The sequence below is a fragment of the Oxyura jamaicensis genome, chromosome 20, assembly GCF_011077185.1.
Source record: "Oxyura jamaicensis isolate SHBP4307 breed ruddy duck chromosome 20, BPBGC_Ojam_1.0, whole genome shotgun sequence".
In the NCBI taxonomy this organism is placed as follows: Eukaryota; Metazoa; Chordata; class Aves; order Anseriformes; family Anatidae; genus Oxyura; species Oxyura jamaicensis.
In genome coordinates, this window is record NC_048912.1 from 13,916,913 (window position 1) to 13,936,819 (window position 19,907).

The 19,907-nt window shown below is 51.6% G+C and overlaps 1 protein-coding gene across 6 annotated transcripts in view; it reads right to left on the reverse strand.

The window, feature by feature from the left end:
• MYT1 (myelin transcription factor 1) overlaps positions 1-19,907 on the reverse strand; it is a 61,078-nt gene that overhangs the window by 15,813 nt on the left and 25,358 nt on the right. For 4 of the 6 annotated variants that reach the window (XM_035344084.1, XM_035344083.1, XM_035344087.1 and 1 more), the window contains exons 3-14: positions 17,830-17,884; positions 15,935-15,965; positions 12,908-12,970; positions 11,918-12,162; positions 10,193-11,071; positions 9,487-9,621; positions 8,024-8,114; positions 6,456-6,569; positions 4,761-4,975; positions 1,985-2,190; positions 998-1,267; positions 292-446 (exon numbers count right to left, since the gene is read on the reverse strand). In XM_035344084.1, the coding sequence (XP_035199975.1) occupies positions 292-446; positions 998-1,267; positions 1,985-2,190; positions 4,761-4,975; positions 6,456-6,569; positions 8,024-8,114; positions 9,487-9,621; positions 10,193-11,071; positions 11,918-12,162; positions 12,908-12,970; positions 15,935-15,965; positions 17,830-17,884 (2,459 nt within the window). The remainder of the gene's footprint in view (positions 1-291; positions 447-997; positions 1,268-1,984; positions 2,191-4,760; positions 4,976-6,455; positions 6,570-8,023; positions 8,115-9,486; positions 9,622-10,192; positions 11,072-11,917; positions 12,163-12,907; positions 12,971-15,934; positions 15,966-17,829; positions 17,885-19,907) is intronic. The other 2 variants (XM_035344085.1, XM_035344086.1) reach the window with 2 other exon arrangements.

A 19,907-nucleotide genomic window follows, 5' to 3' on the forward strand; every position in this document is an offset into this window, starting at 1 on the left:
TGAATACACAGATGGGAGCTCAGTTAAGACCCCTCTGCAACGCAAAATGCAGCATGGCAGCAGTCCTGCTGCAGCCAGGGCTCACGTCGGGTGGCCCTGCAGCTTCACAGTGATGGAGCTCATTGCTCCGCGTTAAGCAGAAGTCCTGCCTTCTCAACAAGACGTCTTGAAGCTCAAAACCTCCACGAGAAGGTACATTTTAAAAGGTATTTCCTACGGTTCTTGTCTGCTACATGCCCTGAGTGCGAGTTTTATATGCATCGCAGAAAGAGGCAAGAAGGCAGGACTCACGTGAGCAGCTCTTTCTTGATGTCCTTGGAGAGGAATTTAAGCTTGAAGTTGGTTAAAGTAACTTCCCCTGGGTATTTTCGTTCTTCAAAGTTTTCCTCCGACACTTCTTGCTCATCAGCTTCCGAGGAGGCAAACGAGTGGGCTGCTGGCTCTGACTGCAAGAGAACAGCCGGGAGAAGGGGATGCAGGGGTGCAGTGGGTGTGATGGTGCCAGAAGTGGATGTAATGGTTCTAATGGTTCATCCCAGCTCAGAGCTTGTGCAGCTTTGGCAACACTGCTGAGCCCTGTCAGCACCTCTGTCCCCAAACCAAATAGTCTGCAATTTTCCCTTTTTGTAGGAGAAACGTAGGGACCCATGCTAACGGCAGAAATCAGCCTGGGGAACATCACCAGGAGCACCTCTTGTGCGAATGAAGGAAGGATTTACAGCAAAGCAAGCACTGCAGACGCAGAACAGAGCACACAGTGAGCTTTTCCTTTGCAAGAGCTCCTCAAAGTAGCCAAGAGCACACATTCACCCCAGGACAGCTCTGCCTCCTGCCCCATAGTCTGCAGCTGATGTCTGCTAGCACTGACAAAAGCAGTAATACTTCTCTCCTAGGCTCAAGGAGCAAACCAGGAGTGCTGGGGGAAAACAGGATGACTGTGCAAGAAAATAACGGCATTCAACCCACCGTGAGGTGTTACCTAAGGTCCAGAGCTCACCTCTTCTGGCTCCTCTTCCCGCTGGCGGTTTGGTTTGGTGTAGTCGATGGGCCCATCCCATTCATCCTGGCGGGAGGTCTGGCTGGACTGGGGGGAGGTCATGGTGCTGCTCGTGGCACTGGTGCTGTTTTGGCGCTGGGACACATCTGGGGACTTCATGCTGGGACTGCTGCTGCAGCTGCTGCTGCTGGGAAAGGTGCTCTCCCGCTTGCGGTGCTTGTTCATACTCAAGTCCAGAGTCCCATTTTCATCCACCTCAATGTCCATGGACTGAAAAGGGGGAAATACGCCCAACGTCAGCACCTGCCAGAAATCCCCTAAGGGGGTCTTGTCCCCGTTTGTCATGGGGGAGGTTAGGGAACAGGTTTATTTGTGTCCTGTCCTCTCTGCAGTCAGTTATCACAGAGCCCCAGATCGGTTTGGGCTGGCAGGGCAATAAAGCCCACCCAGCTCCTGCCCCTTCCACGGGCACAACCTGAGAAGGTTCTCAGGGTTTTCAGAAACGCGGTGCAAATGCACCCCTCCACCAAAAGCAGCATGACATCTTGCATAGGCTGCCTGAACACAGACATCCAGTGCCGTGTAAGATGTCTCGTGGCATCCAAACCATCTGCCCAAAGCTGGGAGCGTGGCACAGGACCTCTGGAAAACCCACGCTCCTCTGAAAAGCAGCTGGAGGTCAGCCCGGGTGCAACTGGGAAACCTCCAATGGCACCAGACACTGAACAACGAGCAACTGGGACCAGTCCTGGGCATTTCCTTGGGAGAGTCTCACCACTGATGGGTAAATTTGAACTATGGCGCAGGTCCAGAACACACAAAAAGCCAAGATTATGTCCTCTAAATACTACATCACCCCAAGCACGTTGGGAGGGAAAGGGTGGCAAGCGATAAGTCAGCCATTTCTCTCTCTTTGAAGCTCAAAATGAAAGGGGAGATTTTTAAAAGGGTCTTTTTGCCTTCCAAGACTCGCAGCTGGAAGCTCACCTTGCCGGGGGCCTCCTGCTGCTTGGTGCTGAGGTTCTCGGGCATTTCCCAGCAGCGGGTGGAGAGGTTGAGGATGGCGGTGGCGGCCATGTGCGCGGCCTCGGCGTCGTGGGAGTAGTCGAAGCCTGTGGAGGAAGATGAAGTGCTCTTCACGTAACTGCTGGAGGGGCTGTGGCTGGGGGAGGAGGCCTTTGGAAAAGGTTTGGCTGGAATAAAAAGAGAAGGAACAACACAAGGCTCAGGCATGACCGGCACGGGAAAATCGGTCTGACGCAGCGCATCGGCAGTGCCAGCCCGCTGCTATTACCGGCCCTGCATTTCCAGGGAGGTGCAATAGGAGCAGTGCTGGCTGCTGCTGGGATTTTGTGTGATGGTTTCTTGGTGGGAACCGTCAATTCATCAGCTGGCTCTGCCATCAAGCCTCCCAGAACCCACTTTTCTTCATTAAAGCTACCCCTCAGTGGAAGGTGCCGAAGGAGAAACCCCAGAGGAGCTTCCCAGCCCTTTTCTTTTTTACTCTCTCTCTGTTCCTAACTTAGCCACGGAGCTGACTTACAGGGAGATTTCTAGCAGCACATTTGAACACTTACAAGTTAAAAAATTACATTTCTAGCAAACCCACAGCCATGAAATATGAGCTTCTGAGGATGACACCGGTGAAATATGGATTTTCCAACAGCTGAGATATAATTTAAATACGTCTGAGTAACCAGATTTATTGCACAGCCACACATGGTCACTACTCTGCACTGGTACTTTATATCACAGCACACAGCAGCGCGATCCTGGAGGTATTGTCCTCCCTTCACACCCTTTGAAATCAAAGTCAGTAGCTCCCAAGGTTAACCCACAACTAAACTGGCCCCAGTCTAAAAACCGGACCCATTTAGGAGGGCTCAGAAGTCAGCAGTTTCAGTGGGTGCAGACGGGATCGTCTGATTTTGACCCACCACAGGATGGTATTCGGAATCAATTAGCAACATTTTCCAGTTCTCATTTCATTTCCCTCTGCACGTTTTGAGGGAAAACCCAGGAGTCTGGCCCAGGGAAGACTCGTGAGGTTTGCCCTGCTGGTGGCGGAGCACCAGGACAACCTGGGCGGCTGTGGCTGCAGAGCAGAGTGACTTCATGATTGCCATCACAAACTGGAAATATAAGGCACTATAAAATGCTAATGTTCCCGAGGACTGCTTTCTTCCTGGCTGCGTGCGTATATAATGCACGTTGACATTAATGGGAGGGATGCACACACATGCAGGGGAGTATAAATCCCTCTGGATGAAGATCTCTTTAAAATAAGTTCTCAGTGAAAGGAACAGATTTCCCTGCTATGATTGGCAATCATATTCATCTTGTCGCTTTGATTAACTCATTGGAAGCCTGCCCAAATGGTTATTCTTGTGTATGGCTGCTTATTTTTGAGTCCGGTTTAATCCACATCTTCGCTGCGGAGTGTGGGTGTTTGCCAGCCCAACCTGACAATATCCAGGATCGCGAGATGCCAATTTCAATTTCACACCCTAGACTCAGCGATGCTTTTCCATTTCATAAGTATTTCTACCACTAATAGACTCGCAATCAGCAAATTAGTAAAATAAGTGATGAGAAAAAATAGAAAGGATTATCCTAGTGGGTTTGCTGGAATTATTTTTGTCAGTACAATTACCCTGAAAATTCTTTGCTAATATTGCAAATAACACAATCTATTCAGCAAGAGAATCACTTGTGCTGGGAAACAAATTACTTTTCCATCAGCCCTAACCCAGGATGACAGTGGCAGTTGTGCTCTCTGGCCTCCATCCAATTTCATTGTCTGATCCTTTACAGATTTAGTACTGTAATAAAGGCAGCTTCCATTGTAGTGCAACAACCGGGATGCTTTCAAGTACGAGCACTTTTTAGAGAGCAGCTGCATCAGGATTAAACAGGATTGTGGAAGTGGGATTAGCCAGACAGAAAGCCCTCTTGAGGCTGCTGACTTCTGCAAACTGGTCTCCTAAATCTTGATTTTTTTTTTCAGGAAGATGTCTTCAGGAGCATGTTTGGTGTCAAAGAGAGGGGGGACATTAAACGTCGGTCCCCTGGCACAGGGCTGGGGCGGGCTGGCTCCCTGCACAGCTCCTGAGAACCCATCCCGGAGGGTTTCATTTCATTTTCACCATTTTATTTTCACCCACACTGTCATCGCACAGTGCTGTAACCAGCGCAAGAGCCTCGGTGCGGAGCAGAGGTGGGTGGCTGCGACGGGGAGCGGAGGATGGGAGGGGGTGATCGATAGGAGCAGCGCTGGAGAGCCCAGCGTGACCGAGAAGACAAATGGGTGGAGTGGGTCATACGTAAGATGGAAGAGAGGAGAACTATAATCCATTTAGCTAGATGAGAAAAGACAGATCAATAGATATGAACTGCAAAGCAGCGGGGACCAACTGAGGACAACTGTGTAACTTATCCCACCTGGAGCCATCGCTCAGATTAATGCTCCCACCGCTCCAGGCGATTCCTCCCAAACCTGAAGCCTGAGGGCCTCTCCCTCAGGCTGAGCTCTCACGGCAGCCACGGCCCCGTGCCCCTCTCCCCGTGGTGGGGATGTGCCACAGGACCCGGCTCAGCCTCCCCATCCCATCCCATCCCATCCCCATTTCTCCTCCCTCCCCACAGCCTCAGCCCCGGGACGCTCCCCGCACCCCAGGGCGATGCTCCCCAGGGCCTCATGGCACGCGAGGTGCTGAGACAGGCAGAGAACACAAAACCCAGCCCTTCCCTGCGCCCAACTTACATTTAAAGGCTTTAGGTGAGGTTTCGCTAGTCTGAATCTTTGGGGCAAGCATGCGTTTGCCAAAAACCTGAGCATCAAAACTTGCATAATCGAAGGTGACCTTGGAGTACTTCTCCAGCTCCTTGGCCAGGTTGGCCCGGGGGGTGGCTGGGACCATGTTGGGCCGGTAGCTTCCGTACTGAGGGATCTCCAGTTGCTTCACAAAGCACATAGGCCTGAGGATGAAACAATGAGCACTGGTGATTTCTCTTTTCCTTGGCGTGACCGAGGTGGCACCGGCAGCTGGGGTAGTGCAAGGGGAACAACGTAGCGGGGACGTGCGGCTGCACCTCGTCCCCAGGGAAGAGTTGGGGGAAGAGTTGGCAGTGACAGCCCTTTGGCTGTCCCTCAGCAAGTCTGCACCTGGTTTGGGTCCATTAAATTCATTTTTCTTTTATTTTCTTTTTTTTTTCATTTTCAATTTCTTTTTAAACCAAAAGCTGAGGCGTCCATCTCATCCAAAATACCCCCACAGGCTGCTGTGACGTGGCAGCGCGTTTCCAATAGCAGTAAGTAAACACCCGGGTGCCACTCGCCCATGGGAGCTGTGCCAAAGGACAGCACACGAAGGCATCAGGACCCCAATCCAGCTCCGAGCCCCCTGAAGCTTGGCCGCAAAGGGGAGCTTGACGCACGGCCGAGCCGAGCGTGCCTCTCCCCTGCCTGCAGCGTTCCTCCTAAAGCCCCGCTTCTGCCGGGCTGCCTATCATGAATCAATTTGTCTTGCATATAAATTGTATATAAATGGCCCATTGTTATTCTCCTTCCCGTGACCTCTTCCCACCAGTGAGTCCTCGGAGCGGGAGCTCCTTGGAGCATGGAGCGTCCTCGTGATGTGCTCAGAGCACGCTGCGCCCATCGCAGGCTCCGCTGCAAATAAATAAGTAATCGCCCCGAGTGGCCTTCCTTTGCAAAGCACCGAGCTCTCAGCGCCGGTGCACCGGGGTGCTCAGCAGTCCTGGGGAGCAAATAAATAAATTAATCCGACCTCGATGCCTTGGTGGGAGCGCTGCTCGGCGCAGCATGGAAAGGGCTCGTGCTGCGGTTCCTATCCTCCTGCTCTCATTGCGAAATAACTAACCATATTACAATCCATCTGTAGCCTCATGAATCACGTCGGCTACGGAAGCCAGCATCTATCAGGGACATCCTTGCTGTGAGACAGCCCTTTCTCCCGGGAAGACAGAGATGGGTGAAATAACAAAATAAATGCGGGCGGTTTGGCAGTGAGTGGCAGGTTCCTCTCCTCTGACCCGTTCGGGCTAAGGAAGAAAAGCGGGAGGACTTGTGTGAAACTGTGATCAAGTGATTTATATGCAGCCGAAATCTCCTCCTCCCCCTCCGCAGGCCCACCCTACTTATAATGCTAATATAATGGCCATAATTCTCTGGCAGTTTGCATTGCAGCGCTATCGGCACAAATGCCTTCTGCTGCGCTGCTAAAACCCTTTGGCCTGTAGCCTCAGCATTAATTGATGCTACAGAAGCAATTCATTGTCCTCAATGCCCTCCCTGGGATCATCAATTAAATATCTCCCCACCTTGGCGAGACCTATGATCATAATAACAGGACTCAGCAGTATCAGGATACAGCTGGAGCGAGCCGGCTCCCGCTGTGGGCGCGGGTCCCCGGGGCTGGCTTCGCACGCCACGTACCTGAGTATCCGGTCAGAATTGGAGCTGGTTTTCGAAGGGTCACCAGACTGGGTTTGTTGCTTTTCATGTGATTTGGCTAATTTTTCAGCAGCAGCAATGGGGCACCCAGATAAACTGTGTGAGTCAAAAAGGGAGAGAGGGAAGGAAACAGAGCGTGAGGGATGCGCACGGAAATCCTCTCTCGTTTCAGAGGCCCAGAGCTGCACTGAGCCCACCAGAAAAATATTTGCCTTTAAGGTTTTTCTGGTTAGCATTATCCCAGTCTTGCCAAGCAGCAGAGCCGGCAGATCTCTCTGGGGCAAGCCCCAGAGCATCACCAGTGCCTGGGATGGAGGAGGGAGGCAGCTGCCCAGGGCTGAGCACAGCAGAGGCCGGGCTGCTTTCTTTGGGGAATTTTAGCAGTTAAATGGCATTTTTGATTTGTGTTTATCTATCTCTTTTGAGGCTGTTTGAAGGGAGCCTTTTGAGGGGTGCAGGCCAGGAAACATTTGCACATCTGATGTGCACAGCTGCCGGCACACGGTGCCTGAGGTCGGTTGGGGGCTATGGTGGCTTTTGCTCACATTCACCCTTCGCATGAGCTTGGCTGTGCCTCTTTGGGACCAGCTTGGCTCTTGCAGCGATCACTCAGGGAAGGTAGAAATGCCTTACAAGCAGTGCTTGCATGCTCCAGCCCAGCCCCAAGCCATCTCAGGTGCCCCCATCCCTGAATCATCCGGCTCCAAGGGACCCCCGCCAGGCTCAGGGCCGGGGCTGGCAGAGCAAAGCACCCTTCTCGAAGCCCTCTCCGTAACCCCCTGGGAGCAGCTCCTCACCTCAGCCTCCCAGCGATCTCACTGCTTGCAGCAAACCACGTTTCTCAATTAACCCAGCAGATTTCCCTAATTTTCCTCTAGCAATTACAGCTACAAGGAAACATCACCAGGGTGGCTGCCCCCGTGGTCCCTAGCAACGTCTGGATGGGTGACAGCGAACTCTCACCTCGTGCCTACCAGCATGGTAATGCTCACAGGGCTGGTACTCTGTGCTAATGAAGCGTGGGCACAATGAATAAATCACAAACTGGTGAGCAGATCCCTGTAGCACAGGCTAGTCTGGCTTTTGCGATGGTTTCTAGCTTGAAGAGCCCCATCCCCTCTCCTTGTAGCCTTCCTGTTTGTAAAAGTTCTGGGGCTTGACTGAAGCCAGAGCACGGGGTATAATTACTGACCCCAAAGCACCGGCCTGTCCCCTCCTGGCCATACCTGGGCTGAAGTCCTACAGCAGCAGGACCTAAACTCCCAGCTCACCTGTACTGCGGACTAATTTCAGCCCAAGTATTGTGCCAATTCCCAGAAAGAAACCCTGCAAAGTGCCACACAAGCAAACATCACCAGGTGCCACTGCTCCCCTGGCTCCAGCCAGAAATCCTTGCCCCATCCTTGCTTTCCCATATTATTCTTTGTCTTAGGATCACCCCTTCCTTGCCCATCCTGCTCGGAGCATCTCCCAGCACGAGGGCTGTAGCTCCAGAACAAAACCTGCACCCGTGGGGCCGGCTGCAGGGCAGAAGAAGTGGAAGCTGGTACCTCCTGTGCGTGTTGCGGTTGCTGTTGACGTGACCCTGTCCTGTGCAGCCTGGCGTGGGGCATTTCAACACGTTCTCGTGCATCGCCAAGACTTCGGAGCGAGGAGGGGAAGGGGAGAAGGGAAGGAAGGCAAAAAAACAACTCCATAAAAATCAGAGAGAAAAAAAAAAAAAAAAAAAAAAGACAAAATCATCAAGTCTTGTACACTGGTTTCCTAGAAATCAAGGAATGAATTGCTGTAATTAGAATCTTTCTGTGAGATTTTCAAAGCAGCACTGCTCAGGTCAGAGCACCCCTGCACACACAATGTGGGCTTTGTCCCTGTTTGCTGATTGCAGTCCAGTTTTCCCCAGCTGCCCCTCTGCCTTCCATCATTTTGGAGCCAGGCCTCCCCATTTCAGGTATTTTTAAGTGACTGAAGTTGTATCTCTGCTTTTATCCTGAGCACTAGTCTTTGTTTGATTATTATTTTTTTTTAAGTTTTAATCTTCAGGATTATTGCTTCCTGCAGCGCTGACCTTAAAAGTAAAGAAAATAATTTGATTTGCAAACCTTTCTGAAGCACACAGCTTGTGTTATTCATTTATTAATATTTTTACTTGCATTTGAACTTGTGCGGAGATAGCTGTACTTCCTCCTTGTTTCCTGCAAGCCTGTCTTTATAGCAGGTCTGCAGCCTTTGAAATTACTGATAAGGAAGTGTGGTGGTTTTATTTTTTGGTCTATTATGCCATTATCGTAAACATACAACATTGATTTTTATGTATATGCACAAGGAAAACTACTTAGGATGCTGGTAGAGAGGTAGAAATAAACTCTCTCTCTGTATATGTGTATAAAAATCTGTTATGATGCTGATAAATATTTCCTGGAGAAGAGATGAATCTGAACATAGTGCTTCATGAATTTTACAGTGATGAGAGCATAGGAGGGGACTCAACTGCCTTACATGTCCTGAGCACCTCTTCTCCTTTGCTGGATGGTTGGACATCAGGAGAGAACACTTTCTCCTCCTTCCAAATATATCCCAAATAGAGAAAAATACAAGAAATGCAGTGTAAAGGTGGGAACCGCTCAACACATCTCCGGAGGCGGGCGGCAGTCATTTTCAAAGCACCTTTGATTTTCAGAGAAGGGACCTCATCCTCCACAGGATGGTGCTAAAATCTTTAAGAAGGGTCTGACTTTCTTGTAATCTCCCTAGCGTTTCCCATGAAGAGCAGGACCACCTTAGTGGTCAGAAGCGTCCTGGGATGAGTTGGAAAAGCACCATACCACACCAGAGACCCCGTCATACCTCAGGGGTTAACATCAGACTTCTGCTAGGGACTCAGTCACCAAATTCACACCATCTGGGACTCCTTGGAGTGCCCATTACCCATCAAAGTCCCTCTAGGAAATACGGCTCCAGACTAATTTAAGCAACCGGCGCTCTCCTGCTGGGCACCCGAGCATGTACTCACTCTCAGGGGGGATCCTGTCTTTGTGCGGACAACCAGAGAGGCTGCGATGGTGAGGGTAGAGTCCCGTGACGTGGCCAGTCCCATCGCAGCCAGGCGTCGGACATTTGATTTCTCGCTTCTCGGGTCTCGAGGGATCTAGGGGTTGTGGGAGGCAGGTTAGTGGATTTGGAGGGGAAGAGGTGTAAAGGTGTGGAACATCTCATTGAAAAAGTGCCCCGGATGCTTCCCACCACTCTTCCAGTTAATGAGGGAGGAAGCTTTGGGTTTGGAGATTTTTTTTTTTTTTTTTTTATGAAAGTGGAACTGTAGCACTGGAAACAAATAGGCAGCGCAGAGCCGCTCCCGCAGCCAAGCAGGCAGCCCAGAGGCAGAGCTTGTGGTGCACACCGAGCCTCTCACTGATGCCTGCCCTCACCCCAAAACCCATCTGGCTTTGAAACCAGCCCTCCAGCCCAGGCTGAGATTTGCAAGGCCAACAGAGCTCTTTAACCAGTTAAATCCCCTGCTGAGACCTGGATGCCACCAACACTATGCATTCGCTGGTGACCTCTAGGATGTCCCCCTTTCTCTGGGCACGGATTTGTGGCTAAATTCCCACTGTGGGACATGAACCCACCCCAGCAGCCCACTTTTCCTGGAGCTGAGCAGCTCTGTCCCTGGGGATGGGAAGGAAGGAGACCCACAGAGGCTCACCCCCATACCCCACCTTTGCCATAGTAGCTCTTTCGGATGCTGTCCAGCGGTTTGCTCTGCTTCTCGTCCACCTGGAAGTGCTTTACGTGCTCTCCCGGCAGCCGGCTGGGTTCCCTCACGATTTTCACCTGCTCGGCCTTCAGCGCGATGGCTTGCTCCAGCAGCCCCAGGTTCCCCCTCGTCATCATGTCGTACATCTCCGACTCGTCGGTCACGGCTGACTTCTGGGAGCGGGCGTCATCGTCTTTGTCGTCGTCCGAGCGGACCTCCACGATGACCGAGTATTCGGGCTTTGGGCTGAACTGCCCTTCACAGTGGCTTTTCTGGGCGTCCTGAGAAGTGTGAGGAGCTTCTTCACAGATCACTTCGGGAGCCATTTCCTCCTCCTCCTCCTCCTCTTCTTCCTCCTCCTCCTCCTCTTCCTCCTCTTCTTCCTCCTCCTCCTCCTCATCTTCATCCTCCTCCTCCTCCTCATCCTCCTCCTCCTCCTCTCCTTCAGCCTGCATGGCCTTGGGCAGTTTGCAGGCCTCCTCGCAGCTGGCGTCGTCCCGGTGCTCTGGACACAACTCGCTGCTGCTGCGTTCGCTGGTGACCTCGATGACTTCCTCCGCGTCCTCCGTCTGGATGATGATCTCCTTGTCGCACTCCTCCACCATCTCCTCTCCCGCATCCTCATGGACCAGGTGCACGACGTTGGACGGCGGCTTGGAGACCTGCAGCTCCGCTTCGGGCAGCTGCCCTTCGATGGCGAGGGTCTCCTCCGCTATTTGGCCTAGGTTTAGGAGAGAGTTGGCGATTATTTCTTGATAGCTGCTATAGTTGGCCTTGCTGGGCCCAGATGTGCTTGTTGCTGGTTTTTGTCCGTAATGGGTTGATTTTGCTGGGCTTCTCTCTGAGAAGGGAGGGGTGGGGAGTGGGAAAAGGGGAAGGAAAAAGGGAAAAGGAGGAGGAAAAAAGAGAGAGAAAAAAAGAAGGCAGAAAAAAAAAAAAAAAAAGAAGATAAAAAAGAGGGGAGAAAAAGGAGAAAAAAAAAAGGAGAGAAAAAGAGCAGAGAAAAAAAGAGAGGAAGGAAAAAAAGGAGAGAAAAAAAAGAGGGAAAAAGAAGGAAAATAAAGTAATGATATAAGCCTGTAAACATCTCTTTGTCTTCCTTAAGCTTAATTGAAACCAGAGCCTTGCTGTTATACCCCTGGAGCAGCCTAATTTATTGCACTCGGGGACGGCAGATAGAAAGGGGATTTCCTCACGAAAGCTTTCGTGGTGCTCAGACGCGCGCTGCTTCCCGGCCCCGACCATCAGCAGCCAGCTGGCCCCCTGCCCCCCCTGCTCCCAAAACCAGGGGCTCTGCACCAGGTGATGCCAGGACCCTGGACAGACACCCAGCCCATCCGCCTGTCACTCCTCTCCTTGGAAAGAGGGTGGACGGACGGATCCTGCACCAGGGAGGTGATGGAGGAGCTTGGGCTGCTGCCCTCGCCACCACGTGGAGCCCCTTTGTGCCTCCCAGGGGTCTTTCCCCAGGGAGCATCCCTGATGGAGCAGCTCTTGCTTTGAAGACTCCAGAGACAATCTGCGCGTAACCCATCACTGCTTAACCAGAGCTCTGCTGCCGTGCTTCCACCAAACACAATAATTGCGGAACGCGCGATTCAGAGGAGCTATAACTCCTGGTTATTAACACTCGCTGCCCTTTATTCATCTCCACAATGCAGCTCGGCAATCAATAATGACAAAGCACCTTCTGCCGGCTCGGGGCTGCGGGTCTCCTCCTGCTCCACCGCCTCCGCCTCGTCCTCCTCCAGCGTCCCCTCCGACTCGTCGGAGCCAGACTCCTTCGCCTCGGCCTCCTCGCTGCCATCGCTGTCGACGTTGTAGCCTTCGTCCAAGGCCAGCTTGAGCGGGTGGGATTTTCTCTTCGACACCAGGTGTTCGGCCTCCGCATCCTGAAGTTTCCTCTTCTTTGCTAGAGGGCAGCTTTGTAGGCTGCGGGTGGGAGCAAGGAGGCATTGCCCGGTGAGAAGGCATGTCTACGGCATCTCAGCCAGGCAGGTCAAGGCAAGTGGGATAAATACACAAATACTGGAAGATAACACATACAGTAGCCCAGATTTGTAGCATTTTTTGATTTTTTTTTTTTTTTGGCCAGATCTGCTCTCAGATCTTGACTTTGTGCATCTGCTGATGTTGGCTTTATGCAGAAGTCAGCACAAGCTTGCCAGACTCATGCTACCAGTCTGCCCGTGGACAGTAGGGGTCCAGGGAGCAGCAGGACCAATGGTTCCCACCACCACTGCTGGTGCTGGCCACCAGTGCCACCATGAATCCAGGCAGGGGACACAGAACCAGCCTCTGGGGCTCATCCACCAACCGCTGTAACTAAATTTATCTGAAAACCACTGGTTACTGCTGGCTTCCAAGGCAGCCAGCAGGCTTTCGTTCCTCTCCGTGTCCATAAAGGCACCGAGCAGGCGAAAATCCATTCCTGCTGACAGCTCCCACTGACACCAGGCACCCGAGCCTGTTTTGGTTTGGGGTCAGCGTGAAGGCTGCTGTCAGCCTGGTGAAGGACCCCACAGACTGATGGAGAGAGCAAGAGATGGATTTGGTTTGAGGGAGTTTGGCTCCTGCTCTGAACCATCCTCCAAGGAACCAGCTTCTCCAGGGAACATCTGTCTCTGGGTTTCCTGCTTGCATGTTTCCCTCCCGGTTACCTCCGACCCAGCCTTACCTTCTGTGCCTCGCATACTTCCCACGGATGTGTCCTGAGCCGTTACAGCCTGGGGTAGGACAGCTGGAGAAGGAAACGGGCAACCATCAAGAACAGCAATAGGACCCGGAGAATTCTTTTTTTTAATTAGAAGAGTATAAACTATGGTCAGTTAAACAGGTTCTGTGCACAAAGAACAAAATAACCGCAAAAGGGAAGATAATTTCCCTCAAATGCTTCAGCTTGTCCCTTTGAATTCCAAGTGAGGAGGGCAGGAGAGCAGCTTTGCAGTTTGCTAAAAATTAATGAAATGACTCACCCCATTTAATTAGATGAACGGTTCATTATAGTTTTATGAGTATGTTTAATTAAAGATTTGCATGTGTAAGAGCAAGCTTTTAAAAACCAGACAACTACTACACTCTGCCTCCCCCCCCTCCCCACTCTTCAGCTTTCTTTTTCGCTGGTGCTGGAGGAAAACATGGGCTTTCCTCTTGCGTGATGGCTTACTGGGGAACTGGGGCTCCTGGCACCAGGAAATGGGAGCCCTGATGAAAAGAGAAGGCAGGGAACGGGGTGAGGAGGTTCAGCTTTTAGCCAGAGCACGGTGGGTGAAATTCACCTGCAGGCAAATCCTCCGGAGCAGCTCGGAGACTCGCTTTTGGGGGAACGGATGGCATTTAGGTGACAAAAATCCCAAATCCCTGCACTTGCTCCTGCTGCCCTGCAGAAGAGGACTCATTGAAGACTTCCTGGGGGCTCTGGGCAGTGCTCACAGCCGCTGCTGCCCTTGCCAGGGGCTGCAGCCACGCCGCCTGCGTGCTGCATCCCTCGGCGTGGGGCCGCACGCTTCCCCTGCAGGGGTAATTAATCCCGGCTCCGAGAGCAAGAAGGGCTCCAGATAAAAAGCATTAAAGCAAACATTTTCTGGCAAAACCAGATTACGGCATTGATTATAGGATGCCCAAGTGACTCGCCTGACGTCTGAGGGATTCTGGAGTCGTGTAGGATTAATAACCTCATTTAGCTCCGTATCACCCTCGGCCCGGGAAGTTGGAAGCGCTAATGAAATCTCCTGATGACAGTGCAAAGGGAGAAGGCATCGCCAGCCCAGAGGGGATCCGGCCAGCCTTTTAGTCATGGAGTAGAAACACGGGATGATATTAAAGAGCAGCAAATGCCAAGTCAGGCTTTAGGGATGCAGAGTTTCTGCTCTCAGCAGAGAGCCCAGCCCCTGCAAAAAACTCGGGAGAAGATGAATGGGAGCACACCAGTGGGTTCTTAATGGCTTAGCTCCCCAAAACACCACGCACAAGCTGGACTGCTGAATTCAAAGAAGAGAATTCAACCCCAAACCAGGACAGGAATGGGGTGCTGAATTGCCAGGGCAGTAGGAATGCTTCCTTTGGGTAGGAACCCTTTTTGGAGAATTTAAAAACAGAGTCCTGCCACTGCTGGGGGTCCTGCCAACAACACACCCTTCCAAGGCAAAACGCTCAGGGCCATATATATGTAAAAGCATCTCATCCCACTAACGTGCATGATCAGGGGCTGCCCACGTCACTGCTGATCTTCAAGTCTACTTAATTTTAATTGTCCTCAGTCACGACTGAGGCTGCTCTGTGCTGAGCCCCAGACACACGTTAAGTGAGCGCAGGGAGAAGACAGAGCGGTGTTTATGGTGCCAGTGACTCGCCTGCAAAAGGCTTCATTCAGCAGGAAACAAAAGCAGCTCTGATGAAGATGTTACGGGCTTTTATAAGCTTTCCTGAATCAATTAAAGCTCGTTCCCCCCACCTCATTTTTAATGTGGTGAAATGAAGCCTGCAGTAAATAATAAAAAGGAACAAGCCAAGTAGCTAAGTATTGGGGTTTCCCAAAGCAGGTGGTGATTTGGGATGTCTCCGGCGGGTGGATTTAATCCCTTAAAAAGCCCCCAACGCAGAGGTGATGCTCACCATGCTCTGGGCCAGGCTTTGCCATCCCCACACCTCTGTCCCCGCTCTCCTCCAGGGGGTTTCACACATTTTGGCTGGGATCCCAGAAGCAGAAAGGGCCTCTGGGGTCTGTGAAAGCCGCGCTCCTTCCCTGCCACAGCCACTGCCGGACCTGCTCCCTTCTCCCCGAAGCCTTCATCTGCTTGACAAAAGGGCCGCTTATTGTCATGCAGACGTTGCCCTGCTTCCAATTAGTCGATTAATCGTCCAGTTAATCAGGCAATTAGGTGACAGCTGCGGAGATGGCTTTGTGGAGCGCTCCGTCCTGCCCCTTATATATGTCACCTGCTCCAATTACCACCTCCACTCAAGTGTTCAGCAATAAAAGTTGGAGAAGTGGTGTGCCTGCCGCTCGCTCCTCCATCTCTCCAGAGCAATCGGGGGAGCAGAAATGCGCTGAGATTGGGTTGGTTAAGGTCCAATTACTCTTTGACACGCGCGGCTTTCTAGCGGAAAGGCAGCCCCTGCTATTAGCGCCTGTCCAGGTTAAAGACTCCTACCTCTTGCATAAGCCCTTGTGCGAGGTTTAAAGGCAGCTTAGAGGTGGGGGAGGCTGTTATTTATAATGAGAAGCTCTGTAGGGCTGCAAAGGCTCGCTCCAGCTCTTCGGGCTGCGGCTGTTCACATGCCAGCGCTGCTAAATGAGTGACAACGAGACCTCGGTGGCTTGACAGGGGACACAGGGCTGGAGGAGGAGCATCTGGCACGAGGAGTGATGTGACATGGCTTTGTCTGGGGGCAAGGGGAGGATGGGAACCACACGGAACAGAAATCCTGCTCTGTTGCAAGATCATCAGGGACAACACCCTGCATAAAATAGGGGCATCAGGATTTGCTAGGGTTTACACTGGGCAGAACAGAGGGTGGGTGGAGGTTCTTTGGTCTGATATAAGCCATCCAGCAAGATCCCCACCCTGTAAGTCCCACACGTTTGCTCCCCACACCCCAGTCCCCAGACGGGCCAGCAGCAGAGGGGTTTCACCCGAGCCAGCCTCAGCCTGGGGTCTCCATCTCTCCCACCACCACCGAGGAGGAGGAGCAGGGTCCTTACCTCACCTCCTGGCCGATGAGCTCCGTGGGCACTGGCCGAAGGGGCAGGAGGCAGCAAGGGAAACAAAGACACAGTCAAAAACACATCATGGGGCTGAGCCCCCATAGGGCACCTCCCCTCCCTGGGGGATGCTGTCCTACAGCTGCTCCATTCCTACTGCCCCCAGAGGCATCCCCCTTGGGAAAGAAAGGACGACCCACTCTGACAACACTTGCTGCATGCCATGTGGCACATCACACACTTCCCTTGGAAATCCTCATGCATGTTCTTAGCTTTAAGCCCGTGATTGCATGTTTGCAGCATCAGGGAGAACTTCCCTCTCAAAATGACAACTTTAAAGTCAGCAAAGCTATATTGATGTATATGCATAGCACTCAACCACTTATAAGTAAGGACTGAGCTTTCTTACCCCTTCTTCTCTGTGTTTGCCTTTAAAACTTGCTCCTTAGTTACTTTTTGTACAGTTCGCTACTGGTTTGCTGCAATGGCCACACATTTACCTCTCTAACATCAACAGGCAAATTTTGTTTCCTTCCTTTGACACACTGGACTAAGTAAGAGCCCTGCCTATGCTCAGACACTTGGCTTTTAGGGTGAACAATAGTTTGTGGGGGGACAGGGATTATTCCCCACTCGTGATTAAGAGGACATCCCACTGCTTACAGTAACAACATACACCAACATCACATCATTGCCAAAAACCTTCCCTTCAGCCAGGAATCCAAATAATCGGGAGGGGAAAAAAAATACAACACAAGCTAAATTTGCCCAAGCTAAAAACCATAACACGTTTGCTCAATTTGTTTGAGCTAATTGGGTTTCCTGGGATCCAACTCCCGGTGGGATGACTCACAAGCTTCAACAAACTGGAGGCAGTGGCAAATCCCACGGTGTATTCGATAAATTACCTTTTCACATCTAGAAACCCAGATTCAAGTGTGGCGAAGGCAGGGAGTGAGAAAATAAATAGAATCGGGGCGCTCTCATTAGCAACCTGAGCGAGCACTTTTACGGACGTGCAGCAAGACAATAAACCCCACATAATCCCGCTTGATTCAGCACAATTGGCAGCATCTGGTTTTTCCTTTGGTTTTAAAAAAGATGCTGAGAAGTGCAAGGAGGAAGGCAAGCCAGCGCAAAGTGAGGTGGGCCAGCACAGCTGCGTGCATGAAGCTGCAACCCCTGCAGCCCTCGCTCTTCGTGACAGCCAGCCCCATTCATCCCTCTCTGCCAGCCACCTTCACAATTAATCAAATCCACGTCCACAAGAAGGAATAAATACTGCGAGGATGCTGTGCACCCACCACACGAGGTGATGCACCGTGCTCTGCGCCAGACCGCCTCGCCTCCTCCCAGAGAGGAAGCACGTGAAGAGCGAACTGAGCAATTTTTTAAAGGCGGAAAATAAATATCAATCAAGCTTTGCATTAACAAGTCACTTGTCCTCGTGTCCCTGCCGGGAGACAGCCCTGTTTGCTTCTGCAGCATGCACTACTTCTGCCAGGCGCTCTCAGATGTACAACTTCAAAGCCGCTGGCAGAGTGTGCATGATGAAAGCCCCGGGAGCTGATCTGAAGCTACAGCGATTGCGATCCCCATCAAGCAAAGCATGCAAAGGGCTTTTGCTTTTTGCTTTTTTTTAATTTTTTTTCCTTGGGCATCAGGGATGAGGGAGGCAGGGAGGGAGGGTTAAATATTACAAGGCGCTGTAAAGGTTTGTAGTTGGGAGTTTTCTAGGCTCGTGGACAAATCTCAGTGGGGCTGGAGGGGAGGCCATGAGTGTAATTCAAAGAGCCACCAGCCTGGACCCGACAAACCAAAGCCCTTTTGGAACAAGCAAAGTGCAGGGAGCTCGGGTACCACCTCCCCATGCAGCAGGGTGGTCAGCTGCTCACCTCTGATAGACTTCGATCGCGTGCGTGCTCTCTTATCGTCATTTTCTAAACTCATCTGGGATGGAAAGAGAAGGCATTGGTTAAAAGACAACGTGAAAACTATCATTAAAGGCAATTCTCACACGCTGTTGCTCTGGGTAAATACCTGAGACAGACAATTCTTGCATTGCTTGTATCGTTCATACCCAGGTTATTCATTTGAAAGGCAGAAGGCACAATCTCCTTTTGGATTCCCAGATTTATCAACCTTACGTTGATTTCCCCATGCCAGGCCACAGCAAGGACTCCCCCACAGAGGGACAAACACGCAGGTGGAACCGCCCCAATGGAGGCAGCCAGTGTCCCTTGCTAAGGCCAGACCAAAAATTTCCCTGTATTTACACCAAACCAGGTGATCCAAAACTACAACTCAGGGAGCAGCCAGCACATTTCAGCCTTCAGAAATCTCTGAATATTCGGTCAAGCTGATCTCATGCCCAGGAAGGGCAACTCCTCATGTAGTGCTCTAAAGAGCAACCTCTCCTCCGTGCTCGGCTTTGACACAGAGGGTGCATCTAAATAACCTCTGCAACATGGACATCAAACGGGAGGGTCTGCGGGGAATATGGGCATGAATAAGTAACGCCAGGGACTTCAAAGCACTCGCTATTAATTAAACATCACAGCGTGCCACAAGGTAGTAGAGAGGGCTGAATGCAGCAGCGCGTGGCTGCAGCGCAGTCTCCGTGCTCGCGCCGTGGCGTAGGTGGGAGCTTTGAGATCAGCCCTGGCTGAGGTGGCAGCAAAAGCAGGGGATGGCCAGGTGAGGGGAGAAGGCACGGCCGGGATAACAGAAGTGGCACTGCAATTAGCTTCTCAGGGAAGTTGCTGAAGGGGTCAGAGAGCAGATTTCATCTCCTGCCCTGACTGCAGCTGCTCGGATGCAGACAGCCCAAATCTCTTTTTGCAGCCCCGCAGCAGGGATGAAAATCCCAATGTCACAAAATCTGAGTCATCAGGTGCGTTTGGCAGCAAATGCCAATGGGGTGTGGAGGATCAGGGTGCGAGCAGGGAGGTGAATGGGATCCGGGTAGACTGGGGAGATGACTTAGGTTTTATTGCAGAGCATTGCACTCCAGGACATTTCCTCCTGGGAAAGAGAGAAAAGGGGGAAAAAGGATTTCTGAGTGCAATTTGATGCAATAAAAACATATTCTCTTTGGCATGTGCTCTTTGGAGCATCCTCTGCAGGTTCCAGCCGGATGAGACCAGCTCCTGTGCCACCCCCAAATGAGGAGACGAAAGACAATGTTGTGGTACCCCAAGGGAGGTGGGATAGGACAGGACACACATGGGAGCTGCTCAGCTGGTGGTGGGGACAATGCACACACAGTGGGTGCCTCCAAACCCCCACGTGCACCTCAGTACTCATTCTAGATGGATCCTTGGCAGGCAGGGAGCGGGGATGGAGGTCCCAGCCGATGGGGCACCGCAGCTGGAAACCCTTCAAATGAGCACTGAAGTTTCCTCAGCGCCTCTCTCCCTCCCACTGCCTCCCTCCGGCAGCAAAGCACCAACACACCTTCATTTCTGTGATTTGCTGGATAGGGAGGCTCAAGAAAAGGGGAAAAAAAAAAAAAAATCAAAACCTGGAGCAATTTATGCATCCTGTCAGCATTCAGCTCGTGGCACCGCGGTGTTGTGCTCCGCGTTTATTACAATCTTCCCAATAACACAGCAGACAATTACTATAATTTCTATTTTTAAAGCCCGGGTTCCCTGCGGACCAATGGCTTACGTTTAAAGTGTGGAGAGGAGCAGGTGTCAAAGGGACTTCATTACATTTATGAGCCTTTCAAAGCCGGCGTGCGCTGAGCGAGCGAGCAATCGCCGCGCGCCGACAAAGCGCCTGATCCGTTTGATTGCTGGGAGCCTGCGTTCTACCAAAAGGAAATTCAGAAAGGGCTTTTTTTTTTTTTTTTTTTTTCCTTTGACAGTTTTCCCAGGCAACTGGCATGCTTTTGGCTGGTGCCTTGGCAGTACGGGTTTCCTGCGGATAAATTATTCAAAGCGAGAGCAGGGTGGGCTGCGGGCAGTGC